Genomic DNA, 25,289 nt, shown 5'->3' on the forward strand with positions numbered 1-25,289 from the left:
CGCATCTGTCTAAGCGCCTGACAGTAATAAGGAATTCTCATGTCTTGGGCAGCTTGGATCACGTAACTCCCCCGCAGCATCTTATTCTGTTTTCTCCACTATTTTTAGATGCATTTTGTCTAAAAAGAAATACGTAATTCAGTGCTGTAATTTGACGCGACCGGATGAAATTGGATGTACATTGAGTGCAGACCCGGCTAATCGATAGATAATTTTCATTATCGATAATAATCAATTGTGTCGATTAGTTGTCACAGTCCTAGTTAAATTACAGAAAATGATCAAAGAACAAACCCTGTTTGCTGGAGCTCTCAATGTGTAGTGTTTCTTTACAAAATGACATCGCCATCTACTGGCCTGGCAGCATAATGCAGTGTTTTTAGATATTTTCATGGATCTGTGTCAGAGTATGTGAGCGGAGCGGAGCGAAGAGTGAGCGGCATGATTTTGTCTGGAGCTAGGAGCAGATTTTTTTGAAAGTCGGAACGTTGAGGCTTTCACTCGCTCCGCTGCCGCTCCGTCATGAACACAAATTACGCCAACTCACACATTAAACATAATTAGTTAGCTTGACAGATGTGTGGATCACATACGAAGGTTAAAATGACAGTGGATGAGTGCGGGAGGTTAAAACATATTGTAAATTGTACAGTTTGTTAATCTCCACTCTATGTGCTGCTACATTGCTGCACATGGACAGAACACACAAGCTCGCACATAACGTACAGATTGCGCGCATTCATTTAGGAATGAAGAAAAATTGAAAAGTTACAGTATATTATTCCTGTTTCTGAATTAACTACCCTCAGCTTACTTGCACAGACAAGTAAGCTAAGCGAGTTAAGCAGTCATTTAATGTGGACTTGGGCTAATTGTAGTGTTCCAATAAACCATGTTAAAAATATTTTTCTAGTATTATGCATTTATTTTTCATTTAATATAATTTCTGAACAGAAATTTGATTTTTTTTCAAGCATAGTGAAATAATTTAGCCGTGGAGCGGTGTTTCTGATCAGTGGAGCGTGGAGTGAGAAATGGTGAACCAGGAGTGGAGCTGGAGCGGAGTGATAATTGAGTGCTTGGAGTGCGGAGGGGAAGTAGTTGCCGCTCCACTCCGCTCACATACTCTGATCTGTGTTAAAAAGGGACGGTTTTGACATTGTTTTCATCTGTACACTAATATTTTATCCTTTTATTTTTCAAACGTTCCAATTGATTTTCATATTTATAATGATTTCATTTTAGGCCTGATGAAACTGAAAGAAGAAAGACAAGATCTGAATGTGGTGGAGGAGAAATATCAGCATCAGAAAGATCATGATGTCAGTGGAGAAAACTCAGCGAGCTGCAGCATTAAAAAAAGAGAAGTCAAAAGGCCTTTCATCTGCTCTCAGTGTGGAAACACTTTCACATGTAACAGAAATCTTAAGAGGCACATGTTAATTCATGCTGAAATAAAACCTTTCAGCTGCTCTCAGTGTGGAAAGAGTTTTACCACGAGAGCAAGCATTAAGGATCACATGTTAATTCATGCTGGAATAAAGCCTTTCAGCTGCTCTGAGTGTGGAAAGAGTTTTACACAGAAAGGACAACTTAAGAATCATTTGGTAACTCATACTTCAGAAAAGCCTTTCAGCTGCTCTGAGTGTGGAAAGAGTTTTACACAGAAATCAAGCTTAAAGATTCACATGTTAATTCATTCCGGGATAAAGTCTTTCAGCTGCTCCCAGTGTGGAAAGAGTTTTACATATAAAGTATGCCTTGAGAAGCACCTGTTAATTCATACTGGGATAAAGCCTTACAGCTGCTCTCAGTGTGGAAAGAGTTTCACACATAAAGTACAGCTTGAGAATCATTTGGTAACACACTCTTCAGAAAAGCCCTTCAGCTGCTCTCAGTGCGGAAAGCATTTTACCACGAGAGCAAGCATTAAGAATCACATGTTAGTTCATGCTGGGATAAAGCCTTTCACCTGTGCTCAGTGTGGAAAGAGTTTCATATTTAAAGGAAACCTGACGCATCACATGTTAATTCATGCTGGGATAAAGTCATTTAGCTGCTCTCAGTGTGGAAAGAGTTTTGCAAAGAAATCAAACCTTAAGAAGCACATGTTCATTCATACTGGGGAAAAGCCTTTCTCCTGCTCTCAATGTGGAAAGACTTTTAGAGATAAATCAAGCCTTAAGGATCACATGTTAATTCATACTGGGATAAAGTCTTTCTCCTGCTCTCAGTGTGGAAAGAGTTTTACAAAAAAAGCAAGCCTTAAGAAGCACATGTCAATTCATACTGGGATAAAGTCTTTTATCTGCTCTCAGTGTGGAAAGACTTTTAAACATAATGGTGACCTTGATAATCATTTGGTAACTCACACTTCATAAAAGCCTTTCACATGTTAAAGGGTCATCGGACATTTTCACAAGTTGATATGATTCTTTAGGGTCTTACTTTGTCAAAATTTCTCAATTGTAGTGTAAAACAACATTGACGACTGCTGTGTTAATATTTAGATTCAATAAAATTAAAGTTTATTTGTATAGCGCTTTTCACGATACCAATCATTGCAAAGCAGCTTTACAGAAAATATTATGTTTCTACATTACATGTAGGAGTATGTTATTAGTGGTGATTTTGGCCGAAATGTTCAGTAAGAATCATGCAGCTAGATACAAATTACACGTAATCAGACAGACAGTGAACAGTTAAATGCAATAATTTTATGTTGCTATTAAACTTTGCGATTGCGATTAAACATTGTGATTGAGCAAAATTTTGTAGTTGTATATGTTGTTCCAGAGTTGACATCATCTGAGGTCTTCTGGGGGTTTGGCATCATCTCTTCTCAGGTGTTCAGTCATCTCAGATATTCGTAAGGGTTGGATCCAGACTTTAGCTTGTCTAATTGCTAGTTGCCTCGGGATGCAAGTCCCTTGACAGAAAGAGAAAAGCAAATAGAGATGAAACTAGTGTAGCTGCTATTCCAACCAAGCAGAGATGATGTGTTCAACCCAAGCAAAAGAATGAAAATGTGCATTTGATCAGATATAGCTGAAGTAACAAGTTACGAGATACATTGTGTGAATGCTTGGCTAAAAAAAAATATTTATCTTTAATATACATTTATACTTTTAACAGCTTGCAGCATTAAAACAAAAGAACACTCAGTGATAATTCAACTCAGGAAGGAGATTGTCAAATTTGGGGCAAGTAACCAAGATTAATGGTCAAAGAGACCATTACATGTACATCCATGATAGAAATCAAGAGCTAAAGACTTCCTCGGATTGACTTCTTCCACCTAGAAGACAAGAACCAGACTGAGATTCTTTCTAGACCCTTTTGTTCCTCACAGAACACACTCTCACATTAACAGAACGACACAGAGACTGTCTTTACATGACGGAATGTATCAGATCAATCAAAATGATGCTAAAAGGACTAATGAACAAATATCATTCTGATGCATAACTCCATATGATGAATGTAACCAACACTTTCGACTATCATGTTCTAATCACTGATTGTGTATGTCATTTTTAATAACTGTTGAACAGTTCATAGGTTTCTGTTCATGTTTGATATGTTTGTGTTTGAGAATTCAACATATCATATTTTTATTATAGAAATCATGTCTAAATTATACTTTGCAAGAGTTGGGAAATTCAGACTGTGTGACATAACATGTTGATTTGTGTATTGAGAGGTGAAACATAGCCCGAAATAAGACAATGTCTATTTGGTCAAGACACTTTTAGACATATGCTCAACAGATGAGATTAGAAACTCACAAGACCAACACATTTTTTGGGAGGTTTTTTTTAATTATTTTTTTGGCTTTGTGCCTTTTTGCCACTGTTTTTGTATTATTCGAGCTCTCTTCCAGTGTGCTTTGGCCTGCACGCCCACTGCTACTCAACCACCATGAGAAGACAAGCCATCTAGTCTCAGCTTTTGTTTCTTTCTTCTACATCAGGGCCCGGTTTCCCCGATAACGCTCACTCTTAGCATGCTAAGAAGACTCGCAAGATATATCTTACCAAAGTTGTTTATGTTCCTAAGTGTGTTCCCCCGAAGTGTCCCTTAGGAAGCTTCTTATCATATTGCCTCTTACGTTCGACGTTACAAAGGTGCTGTCCCAAGTGAAGGTGCTGAATAAGTTGGCATCGATTGCTCAGGAATCGATTTTCCACTTCACGCGAAGGTGCATTACGGCGTTAAGAAAATCATCCACCCTCCTTATCCCGTTGTGCCACTTGTGCCGCTTCTTGACATGGGTTTAACGACTTTCTAAAAATTATGTAATACACTTTTATATTAATGGTAAGGTACTTTACAATCAGAATTCCCCGGATGTAATCCCCTGCATGGCACAGAAGGGCGTTGGTGACAGTTTGCACGCACCTCCACACCGAGGTCTTGCTTAGGCCGTAGCCCTCTCCCATGACCTCGATGAAGCTCCCTGTAGCAAAAAACCCTAGTGCTGCAAGCAGCTGAACTTCAGGGCTTAAAGCAAAATTCTTTAAGCCCTGAAGGTCCAGCAGCTCCATAATGAGTTGTCTTGGGAGGCGAAATTTTTTTAATATAGCACGTCAGGCAAAATGTCAAAAGGGCTTAAGTTTTGCCGAATAAAAAAAAAATGACATGGACTAAACGGCTCCGCGGCCGGCGCCGTCTTTGATTCAACACAAGGACACGTTGAATCGCTGTCATAGTTGGTCGCTTACTGGACACCACCATGCTTACCCATTTATAGATCTTAGCCATTTAGAGCCAAATTGTTTGCCAGATTTAAATTATCAAAAGTGATTGCCAATTTAAACGCTTTAATGACATTACGAAATAGCATAGGCTAATTACCACCATATTAGTTCTGATACCAAATAAAGTCAACTTCATAAATATGCCTGTATCCATTGCGAACATATTTTATTATTAGTCTTAAAATGTCCATAACATAAAATCATTTTTGAGCCACAACATTGTCAACATACCATAGTTGGACTTGTACTGTGCTGCGCTGATTTCTAAAGACTGCTGCAAAGTGGCGGCGACTAGCGTCTTGAGCTCAAACAATGCTAAGAGAGAGCTTACGAATGGTCCAGACCAACCTTACGAAAGTGTGACTTACAGAAGATATACTTAACGTACGAACATGTCGGGAATCATGCCATAACATTAAGAGAGAGGTTAAGGAATAGGTTAAGAACTACTTAGCGATAAGAACATTTTGGGGAACCGGGCCCTGTTTCTTTTCTTTTCCTGTTCAGAGATTTGTGTTCTAAGTTTTGCCACAAAGCCATGTCAGACATTGTCTGCACCAACTTTAAAACTTCAACCAGCGTACACGACTCCACACCATCCTTCAGCCAACACCCAAGACATCACTTCCAATGACTACTGAACTCCAGCCAATCAACAACTTTGGGAAACCCCTTTCTGCAGCCATGCCATACAAAAGAATCCCCTTGAAGGCAAGGCAAGTACAACCTCCAGATTCTAGCTGAACTGGTGCATTTAATATAAAGTTTAATAGCTTCACTGAGAAACTCATTGCAAGAGTTTATTGATTAAAGGCTGTTCAAGTCAAAGCAATTGCCTTTATTGCTCTAAACATGGGATTTCACATTTTCACTCTCAAACACATTCTTTTCTCACTTTATTTCTGTAACTTGTGTGAATGTGTTAGTGCATGTGTTCATGTGTTAGATTAGTTTACATGTCTTTTTGATTTATCCAATAAAGTCTTATGTATATTGAAAAGAGAAGTATCTTTTGTTTTGTGCTTACAAGTTAATGTCTTAAACTGCTGATCTTGTTACCATGCTAATAAAGTGTTTTTACTATATTTTGAATTGATGTTATGAGGCTCATTCAATGAATTGCTGGCCAACTGATCAGCCGCAAATGTGATTCTGACCAAATTCCCTAAGTTGTTGTTTTCCATTTTGATTTCCATGAGGTGTTGTAGCAAAGGGGGAGACTATGTGACACTGTTACACAAGGGGACATGTTTTAACCACTCTATTTATTACAGTGATTGTGTGTAGTTATAAAGTTTTAATTGGTTTACATGTTCTTAAGTCCATTTTATGCCTTTTATCTGTTTTAGTCTGTGTATGTCTTTAAGAACTGTGTGGTTGGCCTGTCAGGTGATTAGTCACCTGACAGGAAGTAGGAACCCCATAAAAAGAGCAGCATGGCAAACAAACAAGGAGGAAACCCAAAGAAGAAGAAGACAAACAAGGAGGGGGTTCAGAGGCACAGCTGACTGGACTGTGACTGGAGCACTGATGTCAGGAAATGACGGTAGCTCTGGTAGTGATCTGGAAATGGAAGATGAATCGTGTAGTGGGAGTACAGGAGGGAATGAATGGTGGAAAGTAGTAAATCGGAAAAGAAAGAAAACTAATAGTCAATGATTATTTACAGATAGTGGAAAGGAGGATCACGTGAGTAGGAAAAACATAGAAGAACATAAAGTGATGATGAAATTTGCATAATCAGGTATTACGATAAACCCAATTAAACTGACAAAATCTCTGAATAAAGCCTTAGGAGAAATACATAGTGCAAAGACTCTGAGAGATGGAAACTTGATTGCAAGGATGTGTAAGGATGAAAAACAACAAAAGAAGGCTCAAAGTATAAATTCGATGCTTGCACTCTCGGTGTCATGCATATTGATGAAGACGAAACCTTGGGTTAGAAGAGTAATAACTTGAATTCCTACTGATGTGGATACTGATAAAATTAAAAGCTGCGTGGAAGGGGGGAAGGTAGTTGGAGCAAAACTGTTTCAGTACCTGAAAAATAAAGAAAGAATGGACAGTCTGTCAGTAATGCTTCAGTTTGATGAGGAAAGAATGCCAGAGAGGGTAACATAGGATACGCAAGTTACCAGTAAGATCTTACGTGCCTCTTCCACTTAGATGCTTCAAGTGCCAGAAGTATGGACATGTTAGTGCTGTTTGCAGAGGAAAACAACGTTGTGCGAGATGTGGGGGTGACCATGAATATGGTAAATGTGGCGAAGGAGTGAAGGCAAAATCCAGACCAGAGTCCGTCTCCTCTGTGATTTATCTGTGATATACTGCACTTACATGTTGAGCTAGATGCTGGTGTGCTAACTCACTTTTTATCCAACACAAGTGCTCCACAATTTATCAACAATACTAATGGTCAAATGAAATAGATAACTTGTGTTTACTTACTTTATGTAGATGTATTTATTTACATTACTTACATTCATCTAAAGCAGTGTTGACAGTGAATTCTACATAATAGCACACACACATCTCTCAGATGTCTGTTCATGTTGATTTGCTCATCTGTAATTCTCTTAGAACATTTTCCTGTCTCATATTAAATAGACATTTAATCGTCTTTAAGATGTATATGGTTTATGTAAATCCACTTTGGAGACGTACATGTGCTTACTGGCGCTCTGCTGTTCACTATACATAATGAAACGTGTTTTTACAGATTTTTTTTTTCTTTTTTTAATATACTGTAACGTTAATGGCTTTTCACCTTAACAAATCAACAGTTTACTCTACAGTAGCTCAGCAAATATGATTTTAACACATGGGAACTGTGTTTTGGTTTATAATACTCACATTTGTTAACACCCTCGTCGCTGCTCTCCTTCACGTTCGATGATGATGTATCCTCTCACGTGGCATCCTGGGATTGAAAAGTATCCATCGATGAACAGTCCAGAATCTGGGCTTGAAGCAGTAGGACATCCGGGGATTTCTCGCCTACTGTTTCATGAATTATGACAGAGTTTTTTGACGTAGTTCTTTTTTCTTATAATATTTTTTTTTTTTATATATTTGGTAAGTAGGCATATTAGAACGCAAATTAAGTATTCGTATGTCCAAATCTCGCGAGAATTATTGCAATTCTCGCCTACTCTTTTATGAACACAAAAGATTCAAACATACTCATTCGCTCGCCTACTGCTTTTTCCATACTATATAGTAGGGAAGTATGCCATTTCGGATGACCAACGGCTGGATTGAGGAGTTACCTTTGTGGATTTACCATTCCAGAATCTCACTTTATTGGATTATCACCCTCTTTAGATTGCATATACACCGGTGGACATTTATCACATTCACATTGGGATTTACAGCACGCTGGAATTCTTAAGGACTGTTTTATTGGTATGGAAAGGAAAGACTTTTAAGTATCTTGTGAATACTGTAGATACATATTTGATTTTCACTTTTAACATTGTCTGATTTGTCTTTTTAAACACTCGAAGCCCTCACACAGTTTAATCTGACCCCACTTTAAATTTGTGTAATTCGGCTGATAAGGCGGATCGTTACAGCATGTAAAAAACATGTTAAATTGACATGATTTTGTCTTTTTTGCATGTTTGGATGAATTATTGTTTCGATGTTTGGAGTGATAATATTGCTGTTACTGAATGTCTCGTGATCTGTGAGGGGAATGAATGGGAATGTTATTCCTCTTTTGATGTTTATATTTCACAGATTCAATTGTTATAGTTACTTTACGTGGTCATGGCCTAGTGGTTAGAGAGTTTGACTCCTAACCCTAAGGTTGTGGGTTTGAATACCACGGCTGAGGTGCCCTTGAGCAAGGCACCAAACCCCCAACTGCTCCCCGGGCCGAAGCATAAATGGCTGCCCACTGCTCTGGGTGTGTGTTCACAGTGTGTGTGTTCACTGCTGTGTGTGTGCACTTTGGACTGTCATCTCTAAGACCAAGGACAAAGGGGAAGGGCTTAGTGAGCTCAGCCTCCTTCAAGTGTTCAACCATGTTGCTCCCAATCTGTTGAAGAAAATTAGCAGTTTCAGTTGTTTTTATGGTGTTCTTTTTTCCTCTGTGGCAGAAACTTCGCAAATACATTACCATTGTAGCTTCGCATTATCATTGTAGCTTCTTGAGATGCAAAATAAATTTATATGTTTATGAAAAGTGGCGGCCCAAATGGCCAATTGCTATTTTAAGTATGAAGGTCCTGCTCTAAAGACAGCATGCTGGATTAAATATTAAGGAAAACAGAACAATTATATAAAGGCATCAGTATTGTTATCAGTGATACTGGCCTTCAGTCATTAAACAAATATTACAAATATACTGTTTTTACGTTGTTTCTACATTAATTTGAAGATTAAATGTGAAATTATTAGAATATAAAAGTATTTAAAAATGTTAATGTTAGGTGGGATTAATCATAATGTCTGAAAGAAAAAAACATGCAATTAATTAGTTTTTTTTTAAATCGATTAACAGCACAAATTTATTTATTTGTGGGGTTGAATAACACCACTTCTTTTTTCTACTTCAAGCACTGATTGTGTATCATATTCACACCAAAGTCAATTTCTGAGTATAAATCACACACCAAATAGAAACATAAAATTGTTCTATTGATAAACATATTCTTTTTCTTAAATGGCATATCTGTCACACATTCTTAGCAGCTCATAATCATTTGTTGTACCATAGTTCTGCCCCTCTCAAAAGTAACAAAAATGTTTTTAACAAAGTTAATGTAATGACTTGTGCTTGGTGATATTTGTCATTTACTTTGATTTATGGACTAAAGTGGATTTCTTAACCTGATAAATTAATAGTACTTATGTCAAAATAACACAGAGCAATAACATATTTTACATCTATGCTAATGCATATTCTATCTTTGTAATAAAAGACAGTAATTTAACAATATGTTAAGGAGTGGTGACTTTTGTACAGTCTTACAGTTACAATCGGTCCTTTGAGGGCAGTCATAATGTTGAAGTGTCCCTCAGTGAAAATGAGTGTGACCCCCTGATATAGAGTCAGGAGAAATCTGATTTCAGTTCAAAGTGAAGTGACTTCAGAAAGTGAAGCAGAGACACGAGGAGCACGTCTGTCTGATGTCCACGCTGAGCTTTCTGAACTGGTTTCTAGTGTTTAGCTCTGAATGAATCATGAGGATCAAACAGTGAACACAAAACACCAGTTCTGCTTCTTCACTGAGATCTCAAACATTAATGCTGAATGTGTCACTGTTAGATGAAAAACACAAGACAGGATGAACACATTGCTATTGAGCACATACACAGAAACTGTAAAGCATGGACCCTTTCATTAAAAAGGCATGTTTCTGCTATTGTAGACTCATTTTGTATGTAAGCTATAGTCAAGCGCAAACTGGGTGCTTAATGTAAATGTAATTGGCCACATTTACAAAATCAGGTGATTATGTTCTTCCATCTATGTAAATGTGACTGTATGTATAGAGACAATAGAATGAGGTTAATCACTGTCTTCACGTCAGTTTGATTGTGTATCTTTGCAAAGACACTGATGAATGACCAGAAAACAATCTTGAGCTTTTGGTTTTATTTCTCATCAAACACAAAACAGCTTTAAGCAAATAGTGTTAAATCATAATGAATTCCAGGTTTAATCCATTTTAATTGTAAACTTTTTTTTTTTTTTTTTTTTTTGTATAGTGCATTTCAAGACCCCAAGGATGCTTTACAAAATAATAGAACGAATTGGCAAACAAAATACAGCAGACAATCAGACAAACAAGTGTTGACAAAGAACTACAGATAAGTAACAACAAGAGGTCATGCGATCATAAGATGAACATCAATTATGTCAAGAAGGTGCTCATACAGACAGAAACTGGGAAATTGAGAAGCAGAAAGGTAAATGAGTTATTTAGAGAACAAAGTGAAGATGAGTTTTAAGTTGAGACTTAAAGGTCTGGGAGAGGAGGAGGCTGCAGTTTTTAAGCAGTTTTCTAATTTTAATTGGCTCCACTTCTGAAGATTCACAACTTCAGGGTGACTTTGTTAAACGTGTGCTGTGTAACAGGAGAAATGCATTAGTTCCCTGGTTTATGAATGTCCTAAAGGCATTTATCATAAACTTGACATAAGTTGTTTTCTCGTGATCTAGACATAACAAACTAGCGGGTAACTTCAGAAAGTAAAAAGGAAAAATAATAACACTTGGCTTCTTCTTAGGGATTTTCTGATTGGATAGTTTAAACGTCGGGAAACGCCCTCTTTTTTGTTCTACTTGAGCTGAACGGCTGCAGTCCTGGATTCAGTGAGAGCTAAAGAAACAATTCACTTTCAACAGAAACCGTGAACTAAGATTCATCAAAGCTTTCGGACGCAGCTGCAGCGATCTTCTGAGGAGAGGTGAGCAGTTCACGATGTTTCTCATCTTTAAACAACTGTAAAACACACTTTACACAGTATGTTTGAACAGTACACGAGCTCGTTTCTGTCTTGTTTTCATCGAGGAAGCTGTTCGTGTGTTCTCTGACTTCGACATTTAGAGCAGCAGCAGGCTCTATGTGAGGAAAACACACGGAGTTCATTCGGAACTGAGCGATTTTGTTTTCTATGTTCGTGTAAATGATGGTTTCGATGTTTGAAGTGATAATGTTGCTGTTAGTCTCGTGATCTGTGAGGAGAGTGTATGCGAACCAATATCATTTATTGCTGCCGCGATTTTATTGATATCGTAATTCTTTTTTCTTTTTTTTTGAGATTTTTCTTTGGTAGATCAAATCTGTTTGCGCAATTAAGTTAGTTTTAAGTTCTATATATCCATGGATAATCGCATTGTTTAAGGGACCGTCTGCAAATTCCAGCACAAAAAAAAAAAAACCATAAACAATGCCCAATCGTTCTTTGACATGAATGATTTTACAAGGTTGTAGTAAATGCAGACTGACTTACTGAATGTGAGCTGCAACAATTGGAAAGTTAGTGAACTTGTTTAAAGACGGCTGATTGAGGTAAATAGTTGAGCGTGGCACTTAACTGTGTTCTTAAGAAGTATTGGCAAAATGTCACCTGTATTAAGTCAGTCGGGACACTAGCAATGTACTACAAACCTCCACATACACAAGTCAAATAGATTGAAATATATTTTGATATATTTAAATATCTTAAATTCAAATAGAAGAAAATGTATTTTATAAAATATATGTAAATGTATATTGAAATATTTGATTTTGGCCGCTTTTTAATATTTTTCACATATTAGGTAAATATATTTTTATCAGAAATATTTACAAATATTTATTTACTTTATATGTAAATACATTTAGATACCAGACTATGTAAATATATTAATTTGCAATATGTCCATATATTAATTTCTAATAATTGTTAACATATTACCTTTCTGTACATGTAAATGTATAAAATTTTTATAAATCCAAATATATTTTAAAACATTACAATATTCAATTAAATAAACTTTAAACCTGTTTCATAGAATATATTCCTGTTTACTCAAACTTTATGTAAATAAATTAAATTAAATCTGAAAAACATGTAAATGTTTTCATTATCGAGATGTTTTGAGAAGAATTGAGAGAATTTGCCCCTTCATAATAAATATAATACAAACAAAATTTGGACCCTGAAAAACTGGTAAACTTTCCTGACAATATAACTTAAAAAACAGTGACAATATAAATTGACATTAATATAAAGAGTAAATTTATCAACACCAACTGACAAAATTATGAATGCTTATGATGTTTCTGGCACATAAATGAAAGATTATCTTTCTGTAAGCATCCAGGGTCAAAACATTATGCACAGATATATAAGTCTTAGTAGGCATTTGAGGTCTGCATGGGCTTTAAACCGAAGCCTGAAACTCTAAAACATGAAATGTGCTGTTATCTGCTTTTGCTATAAAACAAACTTTTAATATGTAATAAAAAAACTAACACTCAATGAACTTTAATTTAGTAAATTACCTGTATTTACAATTTAAATTATTACTTCATCAAAACAACCCAACTGCAGTCTGATTGATGTTACTAGGAAGGCGCAATAAAAAAGGGAGTTAACCTTATTTGAAAATGAACTCTTCATATATAAGATTAAGTTTTAAGCACCTTTCAGGCTTGTGTGAGGTATCCACAAGCAACAAAGTCTACTTGAACAAACACTTTACTACATTTAAAGTTTAGAAAATCTTACTTGTATTTCCCACCTTCACCGTCGATCTGGCAGATGATCATTACACACTCGGTTCTGTCTTACCAGTATTAATTTTCATTTCAAAGCACTTTTTTATTACCATCTGTGTCTAATTTTGAATTATGTCGTACCTCTCTGGTTGTAGTTTCCTCAATCCAGTGTTAAACAGGATGGCCTCGTAAGACATACAGGACTCAAAAAATATTTGATATTTATTTTATATATATTTTTTTAATCTCTGATAGACTTTTGAATGTTTGAGGTTTTACTTACTAGTCAGATGGTTCATAGTGCCTAGAGAAGGAAAGAGAATTTACCTTTTTGAGGTTTTAAAGATGCATGATGATGTAGCTGAAATATATTGTGAAAAAAGCATTTTAAGTTATTTAATATGGTTTCTCAGATCACCTGTGTTTTCTATATCTCTATCATAAGCTCCCATTAGAGGGTTTTTTTTGCTGACACACCTAAAACCACAGTACATTTTCTTTCATCAATTTGTCTACAATGAAAGATAAAAACGTGTTCATCTAAGTGGATTAACAGTACAGTCCATACTTTTAGGTTAATTTAATTAGCTTATTTCAATTCATCCATTAACAAATTGCCAGCAAAACATTTACAAAGCTATAAAAATAACCACTCATCTACACATACTATGTGATTAAAATCCCAACTTTCATAAATAAGAGCTCAAATCTATAGCTAGCTTACCTCTTATAGTTAGCCTCTATAGTTAGCTTACGGTTGTGATGCTAACGGACTTATTCCGATGACACTGAGCCATTTCTGTAAAGTAAATATTCAACAGAAGCATGTCAGTTACATGTAAGAAAGTGTCAGGAAAAGTTGTATGTATTATTTGTGTAATTTTAGGGACTAAACTTACCTGAAAGCAGTAAAAACAACAGTTAGATGCCGAGAGATTTGCTACTTGTCAGCTGAGTTGCCGCCCCGTTTCCATGGTAACTCCCTCCACTCCAGTTTAAATGCGCCTCGAATGTTCAACGTGCACCCATCAAACACATGAAAGTTGCACAGCGTTTACATAAATAGAACATAAAATTAGAAACTTGTCCTGAAACTTGTTAACATAAGTTGATAGTAGGCCTAAACTGAATGAGAATAAAGGATCTATATAATATAATGTAATATAATATAATAGCTTTAAAAATGGTAAACGGTGTAGAAATCTCAGGTGTAAATATACAGCTATAATGCACCTTGTAGTCATGGGCTTGTATGAGATTATGAAGGTATGATAACCTTAAACAAAAATATCAGAGTTTATGGTATCACACTATTGCAGGTACAGCTCTAAAATGTGTTATTTTAAAAGTCTTGGTTAAAGGTGCAGTAAGAGATCTTAGAAAATGCTAACTTTAGATTTGATAGCACTGAAAGTGAACGTCCCACCCTCCCTGCAAATCGCTGTCCAAAGCCACACCCCCTGAATGCATATACATGCTCACTCACCATAATACCAGAGACAACATTAGTACAATACAACATGTCTCAAAGTTGTTAATGAAGAATTACGTATAAACACCATCTTTCTTCAGTATCCTCATGCTTCACTCTGGAGGGTTCTGGATCACTCGTGTTCTCTCTAATCTTTACAGGTTTCTGTTCTTACTGCTGCTCTGAATACGTTTTCACTTGTAAATGATTCTAGACACTTTGAAAACGTTGCAAATCTTTTGTTTTGAAACATATGGAATTATATTTTATATTATAAACGTAACTTTATAAAACTGAACGTAACTTTTTCAGAAACTATCAAATATATGCAATTACAAAAGAAGAAAACAATGAAAATGAAAAAAAAATTAACTCAGTCGCACAAATTTAACAGGCTCTTCAAATATGCTTCATTCTTTGTTAATGTTTTTCAAAGATTCGTTTTCGCTAATTGTGGATTCTGAATGCATTGTCACAGATTTTGCTTACGCTTCGCAGTTTTTTGTTTGGTGTTTTGACACAGACCTCTCGTGGGGGCGGGCTTAACAGTGATCTACTCTGATTGGATAGTGAGCTTTTGATAGACAGGTGCTCTCTGACCTGGAAGTACAGACGTCACTCAGTGGGTGCGCATATTGTTTTTTTTTTTTTTTTTTTCATTTTCATTTTGTTTTTCTTCTTTTGTAATGGCATATTTTTGATAGTTTCTGAAAAAGTTACGTTTAGATTTATAAAGTTACGTTCATTTTTTTTTTTTTGTTTGTTTGTTTGTTTTTTGTTTTTTTACGCAAATATAATTCCATAGAAATGGCAGGTCGGAGTTAAATAGACACCAAGCTGTTAGTTCTTCAGTATCTACAGTGTGTATGATTCAGCAGGGCTCTGGATCTCTCATCTTCTCTCTGTCCTCTTTAATAAACTCAGTTTTTGCAGATTTCAGCTCTTCCTGATGATTTAATGCTAGTCCTCTCTTGTAAACTGATGGGAATATTCCAGCATTTATTGGTGAAGTATTGTGGGATGAGCTTCACTGATGATGTGATTCTTGTGGGGTGGGGGGGCTTCATTACTCACTACTGTATCTACTCTAAAAGGAGGGGTGAAATTCAAGATTCAGTTCAAGTTTATTTGTATAGCGCTTTTTACAATACAAATCACTGCAAAGCAACTTTACAGAAAATGAAGTTTCTACAATATTTAGTAGTAGTTTATCAGTGGTGACTGTCAGTTTATATGCATATGACAGGAATTTTCAGAAAAGTAAATACAAGATGTAGTCAGCCAGACGATGAACACTTAACAGCAATTACTATATGATGCAATCACACTTGTAGCAATATTTGTTAGTTCTGTATGTTGTTTCAGGGTTAGTGTCATCTGAGGTCCTCTGAGGGGTTTGCATCATCTCTTCTCAGGTGTTCTGGATCCAGACTGGAGCTTGTGTAAATCCTAGTAAAAATTATAGTGTAGCACGGACATGTCGGACGTTCTGTCTTGCGGAGGGGAGCGAAGCGGTTCCGGGTGGAGATTCAGAGCTTAAATTTGATAAGCAAGTGAACTCTGTGGTAAAGGCGGGATATTTTCAGTTAAGAAAAAACAATTCTGTCGATTGATGACTTGAAGCATGTTATCAATGCTTTTATTACGTCAAAATTGGATTACTGTAATTCATTGTATTTGGGGATTCCCACTGTTCTGTTGAATCAACTTCAAGTATTACTAAACGCAGCAATCGGACTGCTGACTGGGACCAAGAAAGCTTCGTTGCATTGGCTGTCGGTTCAATTTATGGTTTTACTTTGTTTTTAAAGCCTTGCATGGTCTAGCACCTGAATATATTTTGGATATGATCCAGTTTTATTCTCTAACACAGCCATTGAAGTAATCTCAGAAATGTTTGTTAAAGGAATCTAAATCCCGCTTAAAGTCAAAAGGAGATCATGCCTTTTCGATTGCGGCACCTCGCCTCTGGAATGACCTGCCACTGGAAATTAGATGATGTACATCATTAGGTCATTTTAAAAGACTTTTAAGAGGGCACTTACTTGCCCGGGCATTTGATGTGAGATAGTTGGTGTATATTTGATGGACTTGTCTAAGACATGTTATTTTATGTTCTTGCTGTTTTAGTTTTGGTTATATGTTGTTTTATTGGAAAACACTTTGCCTAACATGAGTTGCTATACAAATAATAAACAAACGAATATTACACACTGAACCTTTAAACATTACGGAACTGATTTTCACTAAATATATACCATGCGAGTCTATAATTTATTTATCACTTATTTGCAGTAGGTTTCAGTCAGAGCCTTCAGTAAGCGACTGTAATCTACATACCCGTACACATCTATCCATCTCTGTAACGGCTAACGCAGCCATATGCATATAATTCGCATATTATGCCGCACACAGGCTCTCAACGACAATGACAGCTGATAGACTAGATGGGGGTGGGTTAAATTCAAAGTAAAATTCCCTCCATGGATCAGTAAAAGTAATCCACCAATAGACGGGTCACTGTGAACATTCACGTCACTATAAAATGACGCGCCCAGAGCAGCAAAACTGTACAAATGCTGGACATCCACACACCACGCCACAGCATTATCAACCATCACATACACCTCAATAACAATGTGCATGAATCAATACTTGTCGAATCATAAAGCACTCACCTGTCACTTGAAAATAATGTCTGTGCGTCTTAGGGCTGTGAGATATGGACAAAAAAAACCTATCACGATTTTTTTGATCAATTTCGCGATTTCGATTTTAATCACGATTTTGACACACACAGACATGCTTTTACAGTCATATATGCAGTATAAATTTGAAACATATTTCCAAAAGAAAACCAATGAGAGTTTTATCAAAAAGTTGTAACATGCCTCTAGAACAGACATAAGTCAAAATAATCACTAAGTAAAGATGTCAAAGAAAATGTCTAGACATATGGCTAAAAAATAAAATAAAATAAAACCCGTGTCCAGGGCTTTTTTTTTTGTGCCATGCATTGGTCATAGAGCTCATTGTAGCGGTGCCTCAGGTGCTGAAATATATTTATTGCCCAAGGTTCACACGTACTCCGTTTGCAGTGCGTATACAGTAGGCCTATGTGTATGCAGTTCAGAAGCAGCAGCGAGAGCGCGTGATTGTAACGCAAAAGCACATTAAAATAATGCGCGAGCGCGAATCTCTCCGCTCGCAAGCAGATTTCTTTTGCTCTGTCACAAAACTGTCAGATACACGCTGCTCTTGTCTGGAGAGAATGCGCGCAATTAAAACATGTCTCATCTCACTCACTCACAACTCTCTCTCTCTATGCTCATGCGCTAGATATTCATTCTTTTCGCACCTTTCGATTTCTAACCTTTTCTGTTCACATCTTTTACCGTGTGCAGTGTGAACGCTCTGATCCATTAACATGGGCTCGGAAAAAATACGCATCACAGACAGAGTGTGTGAACCTGGAGTATGCTCAGTCTGTTCTGTTCTCGCGCTAGGCGCGCTGCATTCTGATTGGATCGGATAGCATACTGCGGGAGGTCGGGAGGCCAAAAACGTGTATTTTACTCCTGAAATGCGATTTTTAAACGGGGGACATCTCGAAACGTGATTGGGTGGGTTTTGTCGAGAAGACCTGGCAACCCTGGCTTGGGGAAACACTGGGCACGTCGCTGGATCCAGAAGGCATGCTGTCATGGAACGTCAAAATTTGATTGGCTGATGATTCTGTCGCTAATGCTTGTTACAAATCAGATGTGACGTCTTTGAACAAAAGGAAAGCCTACGTGATTACGTGACTATAGACTACGTGATTGCCGCAGACTTTTTTTAATGTAGGATATTCCTAGCCTGGTAATACCAAACTCTGCTACTTCGCTTTGCTTCGTAGACAGAATCTGATGATTGGTAACAGTTGATAAATTAAACTTTTCCCAAAACCTGCTGGGAGTAGGGCCACATCACCTCCATTCAAAATGTGAAACAAACACTCTTCTTGTTCGGGCTTCAGCTGGCAAATGCAGGGAATCTTCTCCACAACAGAGCGAATAGCATCCCGTGTCTTCATATCCACAGTCGTTTTAACTTTCCCTAACCTAAACTACGATCTAATTCGGCGCTTTGTGTCTGTCACGGCTCTCAGCCCAACCTCTGTTTGTTGATTTGGACGGCTGGTGCGGAGCCGGAGGAAATCTGGGAGATGGTTTGCTATCTCAGACTGAGTACAGAAGCAACTGAAATTGAGCAGAAGTACGAAGTCTGACGTAGTCAAGCTAGGATATTCCAGTTCAACCTTAATGAAACTAATGATAGGACATTTTGTGGACATTACACAAATGAAAATGATACCTTAATAATAAAACTTTTTTTTTACACAATTTTATTTTTTATAGGGCAAGCAGAGAAGGCCTTGCTGACCCTGAAGGCCCACCACTGTTTATTTGTGCAGATCGCTTATTATTTATTTTTTTCCAAAGGAAAATAAATATTATTTGTAATAATATCATATTTCTCTCCTCTAGCCACTTCACACTCCAGTCCAGTGGGTGGTGTTAAAACACATACATTTGTTTGCCAAACACCGGTTAGAAATGTTGTTTCTGTAAATATAGAAATACAGTTTTTGAATCAGTTCAGTAAATACCTTTAATATTCTTATCCTCACAGTCGTGACTAAGTTTTGAAGCAAGCAGGAATATCTGGAGGAGTATCATCTGAACTGAGATCTGCTGCTGTGAAGATGGAGTTTGTTAAAGAAGAGAATGAAGAGATCACAATTGAACCAGAAACCCGGAGAATAAAACACGAGGAACCAGAAACCTGGAGAATAAAACACGAGGAACAAGGAGGTTGGTGTTTATTCTTCAAACAGTCATTAAAGACGAATGTGGTGCATTCACAGATCCTTTATGTAAAAATAAGACCTTAACTATCACTATCAAAGTTCCCTTTATCCAGGGAAGCCGTTGTTGTCTCTTCTCCCCTCAGACGAGCTGCAATGGCGATCCTGTGCGCAATTCTCTAAACACCCACAAGATGTGGCGTTTATCGGTGTTTCCGATTTTACAAAACCGATATTAGATTATGATAAAATGCTTGAATATGGGGGAAAATATTGGTAAAACGATATATCGAGTCCGACAGGCCCCGACTTTTTTTACTTTTGTACGCCCTTCAGGGCCAATTTTCATGTCATAGTTCAGACGCAAAACGGGCTTCCCACCTGTTTTAGACTTCTCCTTAATTTTATATTTTAGAAATCCATCAATTAGTGATGGAAAAAAAAATTGCCATGCTGGTGGAAACAACACGAGACCGTGCTGCCACGACTGTCAAGAGCGACTCGACGGTGTTTAGTGTCCCGTCTTTTTCTTCTGCTCTTACCAAAGTGCAAACCCGCCAATTTACACAATTAGAAAATACGATCAAAGGATTACAAAACTTACAAAAACATTTAGATTTTTTTTCTGATCAACAAGCTACACGGTTGTCCACCTTGAAAGAGGAATATGACTTACTTTCACAATCGAAGGCAGAGATAATTTTACATAGGACGAGACAAATTTATTTTGAATCAGAGATCTAGCCACTTATTGGCCCTCAGGCTGAGGGAATGTGAGTCTAAGGCATACATCAGTGCAATAAAATATTCGGATGACCAGGTAACCACAAATCCTATGTTAATTAACAATGTATTTAGAGGGTTTTACACACATTTGTACAAACCGATTTTGCGTCATTTTGTAAAGAGTACTTGGATAAATTAGAACTGCCTCAGATCTCGCAGATGGATAAAGACTCTTCAGAGGCCCCGTTAACTTTGGAGGTGCTACATGTAGCACTAAAAAGCCTTCAGAAGGGCAAGTCATCAAGCTTAGATGGCCTTCCTCCTGAATTCTATTTAGAAATATGGGAGTGGGGTGAAATATGTGGTAGGGACTCTCATGCTTGTACCATGCTCAATTGCAAAATTAAATGAATAATTTTCATAGAGACCAAAAAACAACTACAGACCAGTATCACTCATCCCATGCGGTCTAAAAGTTTATGCTAAAACTCTTGCCTCTCGCATGGAGAAAGTAATTCATAGCTTAATCAAAGAGGACCAAACCGGTTTTATAAAGGGGTGTCACATATCCGATAATATGCGTTGACTGTTTCATGTACTCAATTTTGCAGACTCTTTTCCGAGTCCTTGTGCAAATTATTTTTTTTTTTCTTTTTTTTTTCACTTGATGCAGAAAAAGCCTTTGACATGCTTGAGTGAATTATATGTGGGCAGTTCTGCAATGTTTTGGTTTTGGTGAACATTTCTATGATCAAGACACTCTACCAATTACCTGAGGCATCAGTCTTAACTGGTAATATTATCTCACCCTGTTCCCTTTACAATGTGGAAAGAGGCAGGGATGTCCACTTTCAACTTTACTGTTTTGTTTATCACTTGAACCACTAGAACAAGCCATCAGGAATTCTGACATTCCACAGATTAAGATTCATGATTATTATTACTTCTTTGACTTATTATTCATGATATTATTTCAAAGATGGAATAATCTTAAAGTCACTTCAACGCACAATCTCCACCGTCAAATTGAATTTGTTATTTGTTAATTTAATTTTTTCCATGTTACCATTTCCCCTCCTCCAGGTTACTTTTAAGGAGATCAATTCCATACTTTCCCAGTTTATCTGGAATTGTAAATTATATTAGGATCTGGAAAAGGGTGGAATGCCTGACAGGAGGACCATTCAAGTTTTGTAACAACACACCCTTATGGCACAACTTTTTTTTTGTGTGTGGAAATCGGCCATTTGTCCAGCCCTCTTGGTCTAAATTGGTCATTAACACATGCACACACTTGTATGATAACCAAGGACTCAATTCAAGAACTAAGAAATGAGTTTTGTTTACCAGCATCTTTTTACCAGTCTTTTTTTCAGTTACGCTCTGCTCTCAAGGTCTATTGAGTTCCCTGGGCATCCCCCATTTCCTCTCATCCTATGTGGGATTGGATCGCACCATCCTCTAGTCGGCCATCTGTTTCTTTAATATATAGTAAATTTAATGATCATACTGCAAAACCACTCTCTATTAAACATATGGTATTGTGAATTAACAGATTTTGATTTATCGGTCGACTGGGAGAGGGTGTGGTCTAATCTGATCTCAACTTCTAAAAACTTGGCTCATCATCTTATCAATTACTTCTCACTGTTCTCAGGTCAAATATTTATATGCGATTAAAATGCGATTAATTTCGATTAATTAATTACAAAGCCTCTAATTAATTAGATTAATTTTTTTAATCAAGTCCCGGCCCTAATAAATTTGTTTTAATAAATTTAAGCATTGTATGTAGTAAATATAGTTTAAATCGCTGCATTAAAATTTTAAATAATAAAGATGATAAAGACGAATAAAATCTCAGTACAAACTCAGTGCTAATCAACAGGTGAGAGTAATGTTTTGCAGGAACGTGATCACTTTGATCACAGTCACGTCTTAGTGTCATTTCTTTATCCTGTAAAAACCGGTTATGAAGTGTCTGATATTTATATTCAAACAAAATCACGCTGTTATCCCCTTTACAGTTCCTATTCATAAAATATGTGCACTGCATGTTGACCAACCTTAATTTAACGTTCAACAACATACTTTAGCACAACAAATGATTTTTTATTATAAGTATTAATTGTCTCCCTCTGTCCGTGTTCAGTCTGTCCACCATGCCGGCGCTCATTCAATAAAGATTTAAACTGGACACAGACTGTCAGGACGGGCCTTTATGCAAAGATGGAAATGCTTACGTGAATTTGTGACATTTACAGATAAGGATATGACTGTAAACTGAAAGTTTTTACGATGAGGACACACACACATCTGTCAAAGTGCCTGACAGGGCAAGTCATTACTCCAATGCATTAGCTTAAAGCTTAAAATAAAAATGATCATGTTTTGGGAAGCTTGGATCACGTAACTCTCCCGCAGCATCTCATTCAGTTTTCTCCACTATTTTTAGATGCATTTTATCCATAGAAATACTTAATTTAGTGCTGTAATTTGACGTGACAGGATGAAATTGGACGTGCACTCTGGGCAGACCGCATAATCGATAATGAGAATCGTTGTTGATAATTTTCATTATCGATAATAATCAAATGTATCGATTAGTTGTTACAGGCCTAGTTAAATTACAGAAAATTATCAAAGAAAAAACCTTGTTTGCTGAAGCTGTCAATCTGTTGTTTCTTTACAAAATGATAACGCCATCTATTGGCATGGAGGCATAATGCAGTGTTTTGAGATTTTCATGGATCTGTGTTAAAAGGGGAAAGTTTTGACAGTTTTTGTCTGTACACAAATATTTTATCTTTTAACGTTTCAATTAATTTTCATCTTTATTATGATTTAATTTTAGGCCTGATGAAAATGAAAGAAGAAAGACGAGATCTGAAAGAGGTGGATGAGAAATATCAGGATCAGAACGATCATGATGTCGAAGAAAAATCAGTGAGTTGCAGCATTGAAAAAACAGAAGTCAAAAGGCCTTTCAGCTGCTCTCAGTGTGGAAAGAGTTTTACACAGAAAAGACACCTTAAGAAGCATTTGGTAACTCACTCTTCAGAAAAGCCTTTCATCTGCTCTCAGTGTGGAAAGAGTTTCATGTGTAAAGCAAACCTTAGGAATCACATGTTAATTCATGCTGGGATAAAACCTTTCAGCTGCTCTCAGTGTGGAAAGAGTTTTACACAGAAAGGACAACTTAAGAATCATTTGGTAACTCACTCTTCTGAAAAACCTTTCAGCTGCTCTCAGTGTGGAAACACTTTCATTTGTAAAGCAAACCTTGAGAACCACATGTTAATTCATACTGGGATAAAGCCTTTCTCCTGCTCTCAGTGTGGAAAGTGTTTTACATATAAATCATCCCTTAATAGGCACATGTTAATTCATGCTGGGATAAAGTCCTTCATCTGCTCTCAATGTGGAAAGAGTTTTACACTGAAAGAACACCTTAAGGGTCATTTGTTTACTCACACTTCAGAAAAACCTTTCAGCTGCTCTCAGTGTGGAAAGAGTTTTACACATAAATCTATGCTTAAGAGGCACATGCTAATTCATACTGGGATAAAGTCCTTCATCTGCTCTCAATGTGGAAAGACTTTTACACTGAAAGAACACCTTAAGGGTCATTTGTTTACTCACACTTCAGAAAAACCTTTCAGCTGCTCTCAGTGTGGAAAGAGTTTTACACATAAATCTATCCTTAAGAGGCACATGTTAAATCATACTGGGTAGAAGTCCTTCATCTGCTCTCAATGTGGAAAGACTTTTACACTGAAAGAACACCTTAAGATTCATTTGTTAACTCACACTTCATAAAAGACTTTTATCTGCTGTCAGTGTGGAAGGTCTTTGACAAATAAAGGATACCTTGAGAATCACATGTTTAAAGTGGTCATTGAATGCCCATTTTCCACAAGTTTATATGATTCTTTAGGGTCTTAAAGGGGTCATATGATGCGATTTTTAAACTTTCTCTTTGGAGTGTTACAAGCTCTTGGTGCATAAAGAAGATCTGTTAAGTTTTATTCTCTCTGTTGCCGCAGCTGCCATGTTGTGGAGTTGCTGTGTTTCGTTGAAGTGAAACTTTGTTTGGCCTTCCAAAAGAGGACATAACTAGAAATCAGTGGTGAAGTTGTATTTCAACACTGTTCCAGAACAGTTCAACCCAAATATTCCGATGTGTGCTCTGCATTTTATGGAGGATGAGGACTGTTTCCTGAACCAGTAGCTTGCAATGTGTCTGTGGCACAACAGCTGTTTCTATAAAGTTGGGCAGTTCAGACTTTGCAAGGACAATCTGGAGCTTCTGACTCATAGCCTGTAGGTACATTTTTTTTTATATTTAATTAATTTCCCACTGATGATTCAAACCCGAATTTTGAGCAGTAGAGTAGGCTTGTTGTTTCTCAGATCACAAATGCAGACATGGTTTTATGTTTACGCAGTGCAATACGCAACGTGTAAAAAGACATAATTCATTATAATTAGTAATTATGTCCCACCTGATTCAACAAATGCCTCTGGTAATGGGTTTTATTTTATTTGTTTTGTCTCGTCTAATGATTAGCGCTGGCTAACTGGGTCAAGGACTCCTCTCTGTTCCAATCCCAACAGGCTCGGCCAGCTGACCAATCAGTGAAGTGTAGGCTTGTGGAAGGGAGGGGTTTGCTCCGAACTTGCTTGAAACGAATCATTTAGAAATCATTGGCAAATGACTCTAATATTAAATGTTTATTTTGGCTCGCCTGCTGTTACTCAACCACCATGAGAAGACAAGCAGTCTAGTCTCAACAGCCTTTCTTTCTTCTACATCAGTTTATTTTCTTTTCCTGTTGAGAGTTTTGTGTTCTAAGTTTTGCCGCAAAGCTATATCAGATGTTGCCTGCACCAACTTTAAAACTTCAACCAGCGTACACGACTCCACACCATCCTTCTGCCAACACCCAAGACGTCACTTCCAATGACTACTGAATGCTAGCCAATCAACAACCTACAGAAACCCCTTTCTGCAGCCATGCCATACAGAATGAATTCCCTTAAAACAAAGGCAACACAAGTACAACCTCCAGATTCTTGCTGGTTTATTGATTAAAGGCTGTTTCCTATATTGAGATAAACATGGGATTTCACATTTTCACTCTCTCAAACTCATTCTTTCCTCTCTTTGTTTGTGCAGCTTGTGTGAATGTATAAGTGTGTGTGTTTGTTAGATTAGTTTACATGTCTTTTTGATTTATCGAATAAAGTCTTACGTACAT

The 25,289-nt window shown here is 37.0% G+C and overlaps 2 protein-coding genes and 1 pseudogene across 6 annotated transcripts in view; 2 read left to right on the forward strand and 1 right to left on the reverse strand.

Annotated features, from left to right (window-relative positions):
• Window positions 1–23,909, forward strand: part of LOC109079983 (gastrula zinc finger protein XlCGF8.2DB-like) — a 30,429-nt gene extending 6,520 nt beyond the window's left edge. For 2 of the 5 annotated variants that reach the window (XM_042721255.1, XM_042721256.1), the window contains exons 2-3: window positions 19,128–19,309; window positions 22,883–23,909. In XM_042721255.1, coding sequence (XP_042577189.1) covers window positions 19,201–19,309; window positions 22,883–23,763 — 990 coding nt within the window. In that variant the 5' untranslated portion in view covers window positions 19,128–19,200 and the 3' untranslated portion in view covers window positions 23,764–23,909. Of the gene's footprint in view, window positions 1–11,025; window positions 11,184–18,982; window positions 19,045–19,127; window positions 19,310–22,882 lie in introns of those variants that run through there. The other 3 variants (XM_042721258.1, XM_042721257.1, XM_042721253.1) reach the window with 3 other exon arrangements.
• The window catches only part of LOC122136721, a 690,060-nt pseudogene that overhangs the window by 384,076 nt on the left and 280,695 nt on the right, over window positions 1–25,289 (forward strand).
• The window catches only part of LOC122136724 (gastrula zinc finger protein XlCGF46.1-like), a 184,000-nt gene that overhangs the window by 37,214 nt on the left and 121,497 nt on the right, over window positions 1–25,289 (reverse strand). The window lies entirely within an intron of this gene.

Source organism: Cyprinus carpio, chromosome B3 (genome assembly GCF_018340385.1).
Source record: "Cyprinus carpio isolate SPL01 chromosome B3, ASM1834038v1, whole genome shotgun sequence".
NCBI classification, from domain to species: Eukaryota; Metazoa; Chordata; class Actinopteri; order Cypriniformes; family Cyprinidae; genus Cyprinus; species Cyprinus carpio.